Raw genomic sequence first — 16,638 nt, forward strand, 5'->3', positions numbered from 1 at the left:
TGTTAACGCGTGTAGGGGTTTGGCAATCGTTGCAAAATTAGCGACGAAGCGTCGGTAATATGATGCGAAGCCAATAAAACTCCTGACCTCTCCCACCGAGGTGGGAGTCGGCCAGGAGCTGACACACTGCGTTTTGGCGGGATCGGTAGCAATACCCGAGCGCCCTACGATGTGCCCCAAATAACGCACCGACTCGCGTAACAAATGGCATTTCTGGGGCTTAAATTTCAAATTAGCAGCCCGCATCTTTAGGAAAACCGCCCGCAACCTCTGGAGATGTTCATCAAAAGTTTTACCAAAGACAATAACGTCATCCAAATAAATCAGGCACGATTCCCATTGCAATCCAGCCAAAACCAATTCCATCAATCGCTGGAAAGTTGCCGGCGCTGAGTGTAAGCCCATCGGCAACCGGTTGAATTGGAACAGGCCGTGCGGTGTACGGAAAGCAGTTTTAGGCTTAGAATCATCGTCCAGAGGAAGCTGCCAGAATCCCGAAAGTAAATCTAGTGTGGAGAAGAATCGCGCTCCTGCCAAGGCGTCCAGCGATTCGTCCATCCGTGGGAGCGGGTATGCGTCGGCAACCGAAATTTTATTAAGGCGCCGAAAATCCACGCAAAACCGCAACGAGCCGTCCTGCTTTTTAACCAGGACGATCGGCGCTCCCCAAGGGCTGGTGGAGGGAGAAATGATGTCGGCGGCTAACATGTCATCAACAGCCGATTTGACATGGTCCTTTTCGGCGGGACTTAACCGAAACGGATTTTGGCGAATTGGCGCGCTGTCACCCGTGTCAATATGGTGACGCAGCAGGTGAGTGCAACCCAAATCATATTTATCCCGACTGAAAACGTCGGAAAATTCCCTCAGTAGCGTTCTAAGCTGTTGGCGCTCTGAATTTGTCAGGTCCGTCGATCCCGCACAAAGCGCGTCGAGCCACCCTTCATCGCTGTCCGAATGTGGGAGCATTCGTGAAGCAGTGCCAACATGGTTCGCGACAGGTTCCTCGCAGGGTACCGGCGTCGCGTGAGCGAGCACCGTCCCTTGAGGAACCACCACTGTCTGCGACCCCACATTGAGGACCGCGATGAAAGGGTCCTCGTCCCCTCTTACGACGGTCTGGGCCGGAATCAAATGAGGTGCATTAACCCCGGCCCTAGACGGTCCCAGCAAAACACCCTGATCCCCTACGCCCTTTGCGAAGGGCTTACGAAGTTTCAGAGGCACTAGCATTTGAGCTCCCGGCGGCACACTAACTGTTCTGACGACGAACGCCGGTACCGTCGCGAACGCCGTCCGAGCCGCCGCAGGGGAAGGCAGGAAGGCCATGCGTCGCCCTGACGGAAGCTCAATGCATCCTTGGTCGATCAAAATACGGATTGGCATTTTGCCTAAGAAATCCGTCCCCAGCAGGCACGGAACCGCCAGCGAGGAGGAAACGAAAATCGGCCCCGACAATTTGATGTCCCCGATACAAATTTGCGCGCGAATCTGTCCCATGATGCCCAGAGAGCCCCCGTTAGCGGCATAGAATGGGACGTTAACCGGCAGTAAGGGCCGGCTTTGTACAGGCAGAATATTGTAAATTAACTCCGAAATGATTGTCACCGATGCCCCCGTATCGACCAGGATGCGTACCTCTACTCCGTCAATGTGTCCGACCACGGCCGACGACCCTGACGACGCGGCTACCACGCGATGGGCCAACACGGACCACTGTTTGGGCTCGATTCGAGTCCCCGCAGTGATCCGCGTTGGGCCGTCGCAACGCAACATCGGCCCCCCGTTCGTTGTGGTGCGAGAGTGTGCAACGGGTGGGTGCTTTGGCCAAACATGTGTGGTGCCGCGACTCGCCGGATCATGTTGCTGGAGCTTGGGAGGAGGAGGCCCGGCGTCCCGTCGAGGCGTCGTCCCGCGCTGTCGAGGCGAGCGGCACCCCAAGGCGACGTGGCCCCGAACGCCGCAGTTGAAACACCGCGGACCCCCCGATGGAGACGATGGACGGTCGAACCGGCTTGAGCCGTCCCGGCCCGCCCGTGCTCCTTGCGCCTGTTGCCGTCGGTGGTCGACGGCGTAGAGCTCCTCCGTCTGAAGGGTGGCTGCAGCCACCGCACGCCCGGCCGATGCCCTGCTGGCTTTCCGCCGCAGGGACAGAAGGTTGGCGTGAAGGAGGCGCGCCGCCTGAAGAGAGGTCATCTCGGCGTCCTCCTGTGCGACGACAGCGATGTCCAGGTCGTCTGCTAGGAGGAGGATTTTCTCCGTGACCATCGCGTCCACGCCGTCGTCGTCCATACGGGGAAAAGCCGTTTTGGCCAGCGCCAGGAGGCTCGTCCTGTATGCCAGGGGCGACTCTTTTTCACCCCGCTTGCGGTCGTAGAACTGCTGTCTGCATTCTGCAGATGGTCCATAGACCCCAGCCAGCAGTTGTAGCGCCCTCGGCAGAGTAGAACGCTTCTCTCTTGGCGCCGATGTGAGGGCGGCGAGCGCGTCGGCGTCGAGGAGCGCCGGCAGCGCGCAGAGGGCTTCGTCGTCCGACCACCTAGCCATTTCTTGGTGGGCGATGAAGCGACGCTGGAAGCCGCCCCAGTCGCCCTCCGCGCCAACAAATTCCTTCAGCGGAGGTAGCCGTTGTTGCAGCGCAGCGTTCGCCTTGGAAGTCTGCAGGCTGCTATCCCCAGGACTCGGCTGTACGTCGGCGCGAATGGCAGATGGAATCGCCTGTCGCAGCCGTGATGACGTTCCCGCCGCTGGCGATGATGCGGCTGTCCCAGCGAGAGCGGTGTCGGACCCAAGGTTTAGCCCGGCCACGCCCTCTGCAGCTGCCGTGGCGATGGCGGGAAATTCAAAATTGGAGTGTTCCGAAATGGCGGGAAGGCGCTCCGGTCGTCGACTCCCCTCGCCCCGTGGTGGACCACCAGCCCCCAGCCGCGTGATGTTTTCCAGCGTGGCGGCAGCGGCATACAGCAGCTCCGCCAGCCTCTCGTGAGCCAGCCGTAGCGCGTCTGGCTGCGGCCCCTCTTCATGCCGATGCTCCGGCAAGAACGCGTCAGGCCCCGGCTGTACCATGTCTTGGTGAGCCGTCTCGGGCTCAACGATTTCAGCAGTGTCCTCGTCCGGCACTCTGGCTCGAGCTGTCTGACGTGTTTCCATGTTCGTAATACTTCTGACACCAGATGAAGTACCGGTAAGTACGCTGGACACCCAGGTTGAGGCACACGTATCTTTATTACAAGTTGTCGGTACAGGACAGCACTAGAGGGGGTAGCGGCCCCCTCACCCGGATAACTGGGGATACACCCTAGCTAATCCTGACCTACTCCCAAGTCCTCCACTAACGGGCTAGGGGAGGCTAACTGGCCCGACACTGGTGAGTCGGGCTACGGTCTCCGGAGTCCCAGGGTACTGACCCTGGTTCACGGAACCACGCCTCTGGCTCGAATCCTCCGCAGCCCTTACAAGGGCGGCGTCGAGGGGAGTCCAGGGCTTCTAACTAGAAGATCTTCCTTCTTCCTCCTTCGTTCCCAGACTGAGCCACGAGCTCTCTCTGTCCTCCCCCTTTATACCCCCCGTCAGGATCACAACCCCCCAGGCTGCCTGATGCGGACGTCGCTGCGGGCACCCCCCCCGTGTACTCCCGGAGCTCCGCCCACTGTGTTTATTCCCCGTTGGATCCCATGCACCTACAGCCCTCCCGTAACAACCCTACACATATACTGTATAGCCTGGCAGTGGTGTCACGGTTAGCGCGCTGCACTATGAACCCAGCGACCCGAGTTCGATTCCCGCTAGTGGCCAACGCCAGTGACGATTATCTGAACCAGTACTGGGCCTCCCCTAGGTGGACTCAGCATGAAATGAGTACTTGGTGCGGTGTGTAAACATCGCCGCTCAGGAGACAAAGGTGGCCGGGCGTGATGCTGGCCACCCACAACCCCCTCGTGTGCTGTTTGAGCCCTCATAGGTACTCGCTAACAGCACTTGCCCCAACAGTTCGTTAAGGCTAAATGGGAGACCTTTGTTTTTGTATAGCCTTGTGTAAATCATTATAATTGTGTTTCACTTGCACGGATTGATGCGTGTATCGTGAGCTAGCTACTAAATTTGTATTGACGTATTGTATTTATTTTTCGATTTAAAGCTTTCGTGACTGCAGGGATTCATCTTCTTGGTTCTTTCGGTAAGGTCACGTACAAGGGAAATAATAAAATAATAAAAATAAAACATAATAAAATAATTCTCACGACGTTTCGGCCACAACGCAAGCAGCCGTGTCCTCGACAGACCTGTTCTCCACCTGAAGACGGCTGCTTGCGTTGTGGCCGAAACGTCGTGAGAATTATTTTATTATGTTTTATTTTTATTATTTTATTATTTTCCTTCTACGTGACTTTACCGAAAGAACCAAGAAGATGTATTGTATTTAGTTTTATATTTAGGCTCAACCCTATGCATCATAATATGACTAAGCTATTGCAAATGAGCACGCACCGGTAATATATGTGGCATGTGCGCAGCTATTACGGACTGAGCAACAGCAGTACGATGTCTCTGAGAAAGACACATTTACATAACATCCAGTTTGCTATGTTCCCGTGGAAGATTAACGTAACCTTTAAACGGTACTTAAGTAAACCCTCCCTCGCATCATAAACAAACAGTTGCTAACTTCTTTGTCAGCATAAAAGAGATGTCAGCACTTTTCCTACTTCCTAAGCATTGTTCCCAACATCCCTACAATATATTTCACTGGACAGTCTACTCGTAATCCTGAGAGATTTGTTAAGACATGGAGCAAAAATGAACCCTTACAGTACAGTAGATCTTACAGTACAGTATTTAAAATTCATAATTAGCCGTGTTCTATCCACTGCTGGATGAAGACCTCTCCAAACTGTCTCCGTCGCTCATGATCTTGCAATGCAGCACGAGGTGATTTCATTGCTCCATCTCCGTGAGCCGACACCGACTTGGTCATCAGTCTCGACCACGGGTCGTGATCCCTTCCAGCGATGTGTCCTGTCCAACCCCACTAACTCTTCTTCGCCGTCAACACGATGTCTTTAATCTGTATACGTTCTCAGATTCTCGTGCTCATCTTGATTTCCCCCGATTGCGATTCCCACGATGCACCTGGTTATTGCTGCACTATAATAACCTTGAATTTTGGCACATTTTCCAAATAAGTCCGAAGCATGATATTTCTCTATTCACAACAAATGTCATGCACATTGAGCATTATACCATGTGTCCAAGATGGATATTGCCATAAATACAGGGATGTGCTATAATACATCTCCAGAGAGCTTTATCTGCAATTACCCCTCCCCCCTCTCCAATCACCGTCTCCCAGTATTCTACGACATGAAGTTGTAAATGTAAATCATCTCAAAAATATTTGTGATCTCCAGGCAGATCGTAAGAGGCTATTAAAATGCTAATTAAACGTGATAGCTTTGAACTGCCTCCAGTCTGCGTTATTTGGAAGAACATTTTAGATACGTTCAATATGAATTAACCCTCGTGACATGTTGCACAATGATTTTGTGTGTGTGTGTGCGCGCATATGCTTTGTTTCAGCCAAAACTTTTGGCCAAGGAATTATTGGATATGGTTGCGTCTCATTTCAACCTGAAGGAGAAGGAGTTCTTTGGACTTGCCTACGTGGACGAAATGTAAGTTAAGGAGGTCACCTAAATCATATCCCTTCCTATTCCATACGTACACACACGCATACAGGTACACGAACGTAAATATCCATAGGGTACATACGCATACATCTAATAGTTTTCTGTTACGTTCGTACCCTCTGCAGCACACTTTTGGTTTGTTACTATAATAGGAATGCCAGTACTGTATTTATGTTATTGTAAATCTATGCTTTGACAGTCTTGAGTAGAGTTAGCCGAAAATCAGTTTGCCTATATTTTCGACGTTTGTACATTATGGGACCTTGAGGGATGGTGACGGCTTGGGAAGGCCTTCATCCAGCCGTGAATTGATGATGATGGTGAAGAAATGTGTGCTTTGATTGAACTCAATGTACATTTAAGAAAATTGGTGAAATCCAAATTTGATCATTTTTATTTGTAATAGAACGTACGGTATTTTGAATGACTGCTGTACCAGATCGAATCTGCATGGCAATGAAAGACTCAATTTATTAAAACATAATTACAGAGGAAGGTTAATGTATAATAGTGCCACATAAAACGGTGCTGCATTAAGAGTTATGCATTTTTAATCAGTCCCAATCTTTCAAGGAAGACAGATCTTCTAAGCGAGTCGTAAAAAAAATACAGTTCAATTAAGCAATAAAAAAACAATGACAAGTGCTGTATTTAGTGTATAAAGATGGATTATTATAACTGCTCGGTGAACATTAATTATTAATGAGTACAAGAACAAGGGATGATGCCGTGGTGTCATGATTAGCACACTGGATTTGCAATCCAGAGGATGTCAATTCGATCCCATCTCCGAGCGCGGAGGTTGAAACGGCAGTGTGAGTTTCTGAAATCATCCCCAGTGCCTCTATCCACCCCGTCGCATGCTTGGGTCCATCACAGTCAGTTTATCGGCATATTGCTTGTGGTAGAGTCAAATGTGGGTACATGTAAAGCACGTACCACGTAAATCGACGCCCCCACCCCCAAACCCCAAGGGCAGATCTAGGCTGAGTTTTTTTGATAAACTGGGAAACATTTTGGCCCTATTTTCCATTTAATGTTTTTTTATCGTCTTTTTTTAAACAGAGGCATCATTATTCAGTTTGTCCGTCCGTCTGTCCAACCAATAAATTCTCAGAAATGGTGAGAAATGTTTTATAATTCATACCCATTATGTATGCGCATGTGAATTTAAATAATGGCATCTTCGTTATTTGGTGCCCCACTTAACTTGGCGCCCCAGGTGATCACCTGGTTTGCCTATATGAATGGGCCACCCCTGACCACGATTGTAACTAATATCTCTACTAAATAACATCTGAACCGTCGCAGGACGATATTAAACGAGAGCCTAACAGCTCATTGGCTCATTCCTGCTGAAATAAATAAAATATGAATATAAAAAAATCTGACTTTCCCACCCCTCCCGAGATGTCTGGCTAGAGTGGAGGAGTAGGCCAAGGTACCCTCTAGAGGGCCTCTCTAGAGCTCCCTCTAGTGGAGGCCCTTCCGCCAGCGATGCCTGAGCAAGAAATTGCAGGGTTTCACCAACACCAAAATACAATAGCCGCGTCAGGAGTCATCACAACAACAAAAAACCCACAGTGTATTGAAGCTCATGCAATCCACAACCATGCCACCATGGGGAGACGTTTGGACACCAGGGAGTTTATGGATGGTTCTCAAAGCAGGGCGAGGCAAGAATATTGGCCAAACACCACAGGAGCAGATCACATCAGGGTATTCCAAACTCGAATAGATATGAACAAGAAGCGATGTTTACACGTCTGGCAGCAATTGTGGTCTTCAAGCAGTTGTTATGCTCTTTGCGAGCAGACTGAAACGAATGCTGAACTTGTTAAAAAGAGAAGAGTTAACCTTGGACCTTTGGCAGCAAAGTCAACTGATGTGAAAGTTGTCATTCCTAGAATAATGTTGTGCTGTTTCCGTGACGTTGATGTGTATTGACAAACTGTGACATTTGAGGAGTGACAGCAGCAAGCTCTCTTGATACATCATAGAGTATACAAGGACAATGTTTGTCTACACACACACATGCTAATGCTGGTGATGTAATCCCAAGCATACAAATGATCACCTATAATTATTGCGTGCACTTATGTTTTTACGTATCTCTGAACGTAAGCAAGTGCTATTGATTAAATAATTTCTGTGTTTTAAGAACTTTTTTAAATATTGGAAGCAAGTCCGCAACGATTTCTGTGATACTCTTTGTTTTTTTCGGTAAAGTGACGTAGGTAAAAAATTAAAATAAATTCAATCACAACGAAGTGAGATACTTGATACAGTAATTTTGCTGTGACGGTTCCACGTGAAGACGGAAGCTTGTGTTGCCTCCGAAACGGCGTGATTTAATTAATTTAAATTTTTTACCCACGTGACTTTACCGAAAAAAACAAAGAGTATGAATCCTTGCAGTCACGAAAACTTCAAATCTATCGATGGATACAGCGAAGTGCTGATATTGATAAATGTCTGCACTGTGCTTTGTTGCTAGCATAACATGCTTACACTGTGTGTGTGTCTCTATGGGCGTGGATGTGTGTTTAGTTTTGCTGGCTCGTCCGACATTCCTACTGCGGTTTTGATCAATAATGATCTTGTTCCAGCCAGACAAACACACCGTGCCCACTCAGGCGTGAGACTCGTCGTATAGATATTGGCAGAGCAAGGTCATTGTTCAAAGGCAGATAGGCAGTGTTTGATATAATGCGATGTTAGCACTTGAGTGCGCGAGCATTGCGTTTGACAGCCATGTAATATAGCTTAGAAGCGCGGGTTTGGGATGAGGCGAGGGGAGTGTATAAGTCACGTGCAAGCGGTCGAGGAAATTCGCATGAAAACATCTCCACCAGGTTTCCATGCTTGCTTCTTATCGCAACTCGGAAAAAAAGGTCCGCGTCACTCCAGGCATAATCTCTCAAACATCATTGTAATTCAGGTATAGATTTGTGCTGGGTGACCGTGCAAATTTGAATTACACGTGGTATGTTTATCCTTTTCACCAACTCGCCAATGTAACATAGGCCCTAGAAAGAGACAGATGGATTTTTTTGCTTGTCTCATGCTGTCTGTGTTTTTTTTTTCTCCGAACGTTTATTTTTGCTACGTAATATCCATGGTGTGCACACTGTCAACAATAAAGATGATTCAACATATGAGTGGATTAGCTCATTTAAATGCTGATTTTGTAAGCAAGTGTTGAATTTAAATTCATCTGCATACACTTACAGGCTTTAAACGTGTCTCTGTTGATCCAGAGCAAAACCTTGGGGGCCAACCTTTCCAAAAGAGAAAAATGTACATATTTGGCTAAAGATAATATAGTTCTTGTGGAGATATGTTTTTATGTGATGGGGAGCGATGGCGTAGTGGTTAGTACACTGCTACGAACCCCGGCGCGCTGGGTTCAATTCCTGGCCATGACTAACATCGGTGGTGATTATCTAAACTGGTCATTGACCTCTCCTAAGTTGACTCGGCATTAAATTTCTACCTGGTGCAGTGTATCAACATCGGCGTTGGCCACGCCACCAATGTGCGCCACGCTGACCTTCATAGGTGCTCGCTAACAGCACTTGCCCTAACAGGCTGTGTAGGCTATACAGTGGATCTTTGTCTTTGTTTGCACACGTGGATGTGTGTGTGTGTAGACTACATCTCTTCATTTCTTGGCTTTATATAATGTACACTTTTGCACTTGGATGTTTGCCTATGGAGCACGGTGGGTAAAAAAAAAAACCTGTCAAATGTGTGTGGCTTGAAGATAGACACTCTTTGCACTGTCAATCTATACTTTAAATTTAGCCGATCCATATGACACCTACTCATTTTCCGAAGGCCACTGTGTCAGCTGTGCCAGTGTACATTGCACAGGTCTTACCAAAATCTATTTTCCCAGGAATTGGTTCTCTAAATTGAACCGCAAAATATCCAATACACTCTTCACATTTATTCTTCTTCTTAGCATCATCATTTTGTAATGCTTTTGGGGAATACTGTATATATGTTGGTATCAATAAAATAATAATACTAAAGAATCTAGTGCGAGCCAACCGGTGCACTGTCGAAAAACACGTTAAAACTATGGCCAAATTGAATTACTTGTGTTTAAATGCTTTAGTATTGTCCTTTGCACAATCAGTGGGGTGGAGTGGTGGCACAATGGATAGCGTGCCGCGTTGTGAACCCCGAGCGATCCAAGCTCGATTCCCTGCCACAGACCGCATCCAGTGGCGAGGGATGAGAACCGGTCCTGACCGGCATGGTGAAGTATGGTAGAAAAGCTCGCACGACTGACATGGCGGCGGTCATGGCAAATTGAGAATGACTGGAATTTATTTATTTTACGCTATCAGCATTTCCTGTGCCATGATGTGATATCACCAAAGGCTTTAAAGCCTCCGTTGCGTCAAATTGAAGCACACTATCACTACATTTATTGATTAATATACTAAGTTTAAACAATCTATATTTGGCTTGCACAAGGTTAAACCAGTAGAATTGCATGCAAACATCGAAGGACATTGCATTGTCAGAAAGAAAAACCGTAAATAGCATGCCGTTTTGTGAATAATTCATAGCAGTACAAAGAGAAGGCTCTCCGAAAAGCACTTGCTTAGAAACTCCCTTGTCTATTCTGCCTACCTTCACCAACCCGCTCTGATCAGTGTGGTGAAGTTTGGTCAAAAATCCCGATGACTCACACGGGCATGAGGACGCCTTCATCCAGCAGTGGATTGATAGAGTTGTAGGCCTACTTGTATTTGTACCATACATAGCACACGGTTTGAAACCATGTATGTATGTTGACATGGATGAGGTGTGGATGATAATATATACTTTAAAGCCTTTATATTGGTTTCTTTGGTTGTAAAATGTGGTAGATTTGAAGCTTTCGTGACTGCAAGGATTCATATTCTTAGGTTTTTTCGGTAAAGTCACGTAGGTAAAAAATTCAAATTAATAAAAGTAAAATAAAAATAAGATAAAAATCACGACGTTTCGGAGGCAACACCAGCTTATGTCTTCAGGTGGAACCGTCACAGCACGATAGCTGTATCAAGTGAAACGTGATTTTTATTTTATTTTACTTTTATTAATTTAAATTTTTTACCTACGTGACTTTACCGAAAAAACCTAAGAATTTGTAAAATGTGGTTCGCACACTGCACTGTGTACCCTGTAATCCTGAATTCAGTTCTCGGCCCCAGTTACAATACCAGTGGCAAGAGAGGCCCGAACCAGTCCTGGCCCACCTTCAACCAGCACTGAACATTTTGGTCAAGTATGGTCAATCAACCGGGAGACCTTTATCCAGTGCGTAAATGGTTATATTTCAATTATTGTTATTGTTCATCAACAAAAGGGCTAAATGAGTTTGGTCATAGGAGGGGGGGGACAGTGCTCTCAAGTAATTTATAAACAATAAACTCCAACCTTTGAGGCATGAACTTACAACCGTCGAAATTGGCCTCTGTGGAGGGTGAGTGTCGCTGCTGCTGTGGGCTGACTGAGCAAGTGTTCTTGTGCTAGCAGCTGCTGAAACGCATCTTTATTCAAAATCAGAATCTTTATTTATACTGGAGGAATCTGATGAGCTCTAAAGATATTTTTCTCAGATGTCCAGTAGGGGTGGGTCAGAAAGTTGCAACAACAGCAAATCTATGTTTATTTTACCAGACTGGGAAGACAGTGGTCTACTGGTCCTCTGCTCCTACAGCACGAGACCACTTTGCAAAGGTCACCTTAATCCTGTGATGAAAGTAGAGCGTGAACGATTAGTCTGTTACATCGAAAAAGTCGACAAACATAATCGACGACTCTTTTCGTGGTCAATCACTCGAGACCCAATAAGCCACTCTCAGTGGCTGCTGATGATGCCGATGACATCACCAAGCTGCACCCATCACCTCCCAACCAGCGACACGCGTGGGAACATGGGTGAGGTTTTTCTTTACCCCCCAAATATTTTTGTGTAATCCGATGAGTCGAGTAATCGAACTGACAATCGGTAGATTAATAGATTACTTAAACGATCGGATATCCCAACTCTATATTAAAGCCAGTGTAATAGAAACATTGCAACACTCAACTCTTCTGATTATGGTTCTGTAGGTTACATGATGTACATCTGTGTCCTCGTAGCATATTTCTTGCCTATAAACATTTAATGGTTGAACTTATGAACCTAATTTCATATTGAATACGAGCCCTAAGAATGAATTTGATAGCGTTAAATGTGAGAATTGTATTTTGCGTTGAATGGGGTACCACAGCATATATGGAGTGCTCTTATCAATGGCACCTGGCAATCCAGCAGTAATTAGCAAGCCTTAACGCCACTGATGAGATGGAGAAGGTCAAAACCAGTTCAGAGGTTGCTTTTGCTTAAGCAAATGCTGCTTGATAATGTTGGTCAGGAAAGGACAAAAGGCTGGTTTATGTGCAAATGAAACCCATCCCGGTCTCTTGAGATCTTACCTGGATAAACAAATCAACGTGAAGACATCAGACAGGCTTCTGCTTATACATGTTAGTCAGTGTACTGCACTATGACTATGGAGACCTGGGTTCGATTCCTAACATCGGTGTTGAGTAATATCTGAACCAGTCTTGGGTCACCTTCACCAATCCACACTGACCAGAATGGTGAAGTATGGTCAAAAATATCCATGGCCGACACTGCGTGGGGAGGTTTTCATCCAGCAGTTGATTTACAGAGAGCTGTAAATGATACATGTTGTTTTATAAATGTTAAATTCTAAGCTGCTATCATTGCAAAATATGTATGATTCGGTTTTTTTTTGCTCATTTTTAAAAGGCAGATGAAGGGTAAGGTAAAAAAAGGTTGAAATCAGGTTTAGTGTGGGTAAAAGAATGGGAAATATACCATGTATCGTGTTTGGAGGGGTAATACAATCACAGTCTCTGCATAATAGATCAACAATGCAGCTGAATTGCTGCAGGGTAGTGCATTACCTCAACGAAAACCGTTTTACTTGAGGTTAAATAGGGAATGCATAGTTTTAATTTTTCATCATACCCTGCGAGGCTTCCGATAACAGTTGTAAAGCCTCGTGCATTTCAGCGACTTGCCCCTGAGCCATGTAGCAGAGGGACCTGTATTTTTTTTACTTTATTATCTCCAACAACTGAATAAAAAAAACAGTTTTTATTGTTGCATGAAAAAGAAACTTACATAAAGTGTAATACAGGACACTGGGGTTCATCGTTTGTTGTTGCTGAAGGAAACGCCTCGGTATGTTGGTTGGTATTTTTTTAAATGAAACTCACCGATTACATCATATTTGAAGAAGTGAATTGGTGAAGCCAAAATGATAATCTTAAAGTGTATGATGATGATACTCCTGTGAAGAATTTGCCTTGTTAGCTCTTCCGGTGTGTTTTTGGGTTGTACCGCGTGTTTTTTTGGCATTATTTCGCCTCTTGAGCCGGGAGCTTCTTCAAGAAATGAAGATGGCACAGTTGGAAATACCTTCTTAGTAGTGTATTAATTGCGCTTCGCTGTTTTTCTTGCAGAGGTCTTTACAGTTGGCTTCAGTTGGATCGTAGAGTCCTAGAACATGATTTCCCCAAGAAATCCAGATGTGTTGTGCTGAATTTCACCGTCAAGTAAGTGGCACCCTTACATACGTCTCTCATTGTTTGTGCAATTTCATAAACGTTGAATGTGATTCAGGAATAACTACTGCATGTATTTTTGTTAACAATTCACTCATGCCTAAAGTTACCTTATTATGCTTACTTGGAAATAGAAAATGCAATTTTCAATTGAAACTTTTTATCATGTTTTTGTTATAATAATAAAGCGACTGTTTTGGCCTTTTACGACCGTTGATTTTTGCAGAAAAATTACATAATTAGAGTCAAGGAAAACCTAATATGTATACAAAAAAACATACGTTAATATATACACTATATTTGCTGCTATGACACACGGTTCAGAAACATGGAACAAAAGCTGAAAAGTGCACAGAGCAGCATGGAGAGAAGCATGCTTAAGATTAGTTTGGGAGGTAAAAAGAGGAGTAAATGGATTAGAGGACATCTACATGTTAACGACATAATCAAACCTATTAAGAAAAACAAGTGGGCTTGGGCAGGACACATTGCTAGAAGGAGTGATTGACAAATGGTGAAGAATAATAACAGAATAGGCAGGCACGGAATGGAACGCGCCCATCAAGGAGATGGAACGATTATATCAATTACTGGGCAGGATTGTGAGAGGTGGCTCTCGCTTGGGGAGGCTCGCATCCAACAGTGGATTGACCATGGCTGATGATGATTTATAGGCAGGCAGAGGGAAGGGAGGTTTAACAAAATCAATATCATGTGACAGAGAAGAGAAGAGCTCCTTAATCTGGATTTAAGCAGTCGGAGAAAATCGGAAGTATGGACAGTGCTTTCGATTTGTAATCTTTCTCTCAGAGATTGATGGGCGTTTGAGAGAGAGAAGGCGCAGTGCTCGCTGGCGCAGAGGTAGCAGAAGGAAGAGATGGGGGCAGACGAGATGAGAGAGGTGGGGAAAAGAGCGAGCGTGTAAAATACACAAAAAGGCAAAATAAATGCAGGCGTGCCGGTGAAAGGGTAGACAGTTGAGGAATGTGAAGATGTATTCAAGGATCTCTTTTTTTTCCATGGGTTCAAATGAAGAGCCAACCAGCGTCGTTGTCTGAAAATGGGAGGTTGTGGACTTGAGAAAATTGTCACTTTTGTGCCATCCTTAATTTGTGTGCATATTTTGTTTGCACATCTGCTGCCCTCTGGTGGCAGGGAGCCTGTAAATTCCTCCAGCTGGGCAACAAAGACTTGACAGTGAAACAAAAACTATAAACTACTTTTTTATTTTACCAGTTAAGGCACAGTGAGCTTTTAGCTCTTTTTCCGAAACGATCTGGCCACAAATGATAGCTCAACGAAGTGGCTCATCATGTGGAAATTTATAGCAGCCAAATACTCTAAACACGTTTATAAATGTGGAGGGAAAGACCGGAGGACCGTTAGAAAACTCCACGGGGAGAACTTGCAAACTACGAATATACAGGCGGCAGGGTCGGGATTGAACCCACGACCTATCAGGCGAGGTAGTTAACATCTCATAGCCACCGTGCAGCACGGAATTACGTTATTACCATACTCTTAGGTTTTTTCGGTAAAGTCACGTAGGTAAAAAATTAAATTAAAAGTTAATAAAAGTAATAATGGAAATAAAATTAAATAATAAATCACGACGTTTCGGAGGCAACACGAGTCTCCGTCATCAGGTGGGACCATCACAGCTAAAATTACTGCAGTAATTTTATTTTTTTACCTACGTGACTTTACCGAAAAAAACCTAAGAGTATGAATCCTTGCAGTCACGAAAGCTTCAAATCTAGAATTACGTTATTACCATTTCCCTAGGCATGTCTGGGCTTTTGAGGACCAATTCACACATTTTCACGAGCTCGAGGAAAGGATATCAACCATAAGGCATCGCTGTGCTTACAAATATAAACGTGCTTCAGATGAATCTTCTCAACATTGTGTATGTCATCGTCGCCTAAAAAAATATTCCCCGTTTAAGATGCCAAGAGCATGGTGGTTAATAAGGAAAACTGGACACCTAAAGTAATTGAGATTTAAATCTGCACATCGCACATGAGGGGGGATGAGCCTTGATGATTAGTAATAGTGTTCAAGTGTCTTTTTTAGACGGGCTCGTGTTAGCGAGCTAAATGAACTGATGAACATCTTCTTGGTTCTTTCGGAAAATTCACGTAGAAGGGAAATAATAAAATAAAAAAAATAAACATACATTTTATTTTTATTTTATTATTTCCCTTCTACGTGACTTTACCGAAAGAACCAAGAAGATGAATCCCTGCAGTCACGAAAGCTTTACATCGAAATTTAACTGATAAACAGTTAATGGATTTTTTAAGGATGGAATATGTTTGTTCGAAGGAAATGTTATCGCTAAGGGGGCTCTGCAATAGTGAGACGTTTTCTCCCTCGCCTCGTGCGTAAGAGTTAATGGGTTCGATCCTGACCCTGGCGACGTCTATTGTATATTTCGAGTTTGTGTGTTCTCTGTCCTCGTGTATATTTCTCCGGATCCACCGGGTTTGCCCTCCGCATTTATAAACATGCGTTTAGATTATTTAGCTGCACACTATAAATGTCCACATATGATGATAAACCACTTGAATGTGCTATCATGTGTGAGCAGGTGGCCTTTGAAAGAGAGTGCATAGCTCAGTAGGTTTCACCGGAAAATATTAAATAGTTACCTTCTTGTTTTTTTCGGGAAAGTCACGTAGAATGGAAATAATAAAATAATAAAAATTAAACATAATAAAATAATTCTCACGACGTTTCGGCCACAACGCAAGCAACGGTCCTCAAGTGGCTGCTTGCGTTGTGGCCGAAACGTCGTGAGAATTATTTTATTATGTTTTATTTTTATTATTTTATTATATCCATTCTACGTGACTTTACCGAAAGAACCAAGAAGATGAATCCCTGCAGTCACGAAAGCTTTAAATCGAAATTTAGTTACGTTGAGATAAATTACCAGGCAGCCAAAACGTAAGTTTTTTTCTAAACGTGTTTAAGGTCAATAGCGTGTTGCTTAATGTTTGCAGGTTTTACATCGAAAGCGTCGCGTACCTGCGGGAAAACACAGCTGTGGAGCTATTCTTCTTGAATGCGAAAACCTGCATATCCAAAGTGAGTATCACATTCCATGTGGAGACAGAGTTCCTTCTTTGCCACTGTGTAGGCTGCCGCAGTTGGACTCTCCCGCTCCCTAATGTGGTTCCGGCTTGCTCCGTGTGTTGTTCGGCATGGCGGTCCACGTGCCGAAGAAGCTCCCAGACCATGCAGCGAAACATCGGAAATCCTCCCGAAGAACGCGCGATTAAAACCGGACATGCATTGGAGT

At 45.2% G+C, this 16,638-nt stretch overlaps 1 protein-coding gene across 2 annotated transcripts in view; it reads left to right on the forward strand.

The window, feature by feature from the left end:
* Positions 1–16,638, forward strand: part of LOC144721274 (FERM domain-containing protein 4A-like) — a 118,020-nt gene that overhangs the window by 38,902 nt on the left and 62,480 nt on the right. For both annotated transcript variants that reach the window (XM_078598770.1, XM_078598771.1), the window contains exons 3-5: positions 5,578–5,672; positions 13,230–13,322; positions 16,340–16,424. In XM_078598770.1, the coding sequence (XP_078454896.1) occupies positions 5,578–5,672; positions 13,230–13,322; positions 16,340–16,424 (273 nt within the window). The remainder of the gene's footprint in view (positions 1–5,577; positions 5,673–13,229; positions 13,323–16,339; positions 16,425–16,638) is intronic.

This window comes from Lampetra planeri, chromosome 11 (genome assembly GCF_965212315.1).
Source record: "Lampetra planeri chromosome 11, kcLamPlan1.2.h2, whole genome shotgun sequence".
Taxonomy (NCBI): domain Eukaryota; kingdom Metazoa; phylum Chordata; class Hyperoartia; order Petromyzontiformes; family Petromyzontidae; genus Lampetra; species Lampetra planeri.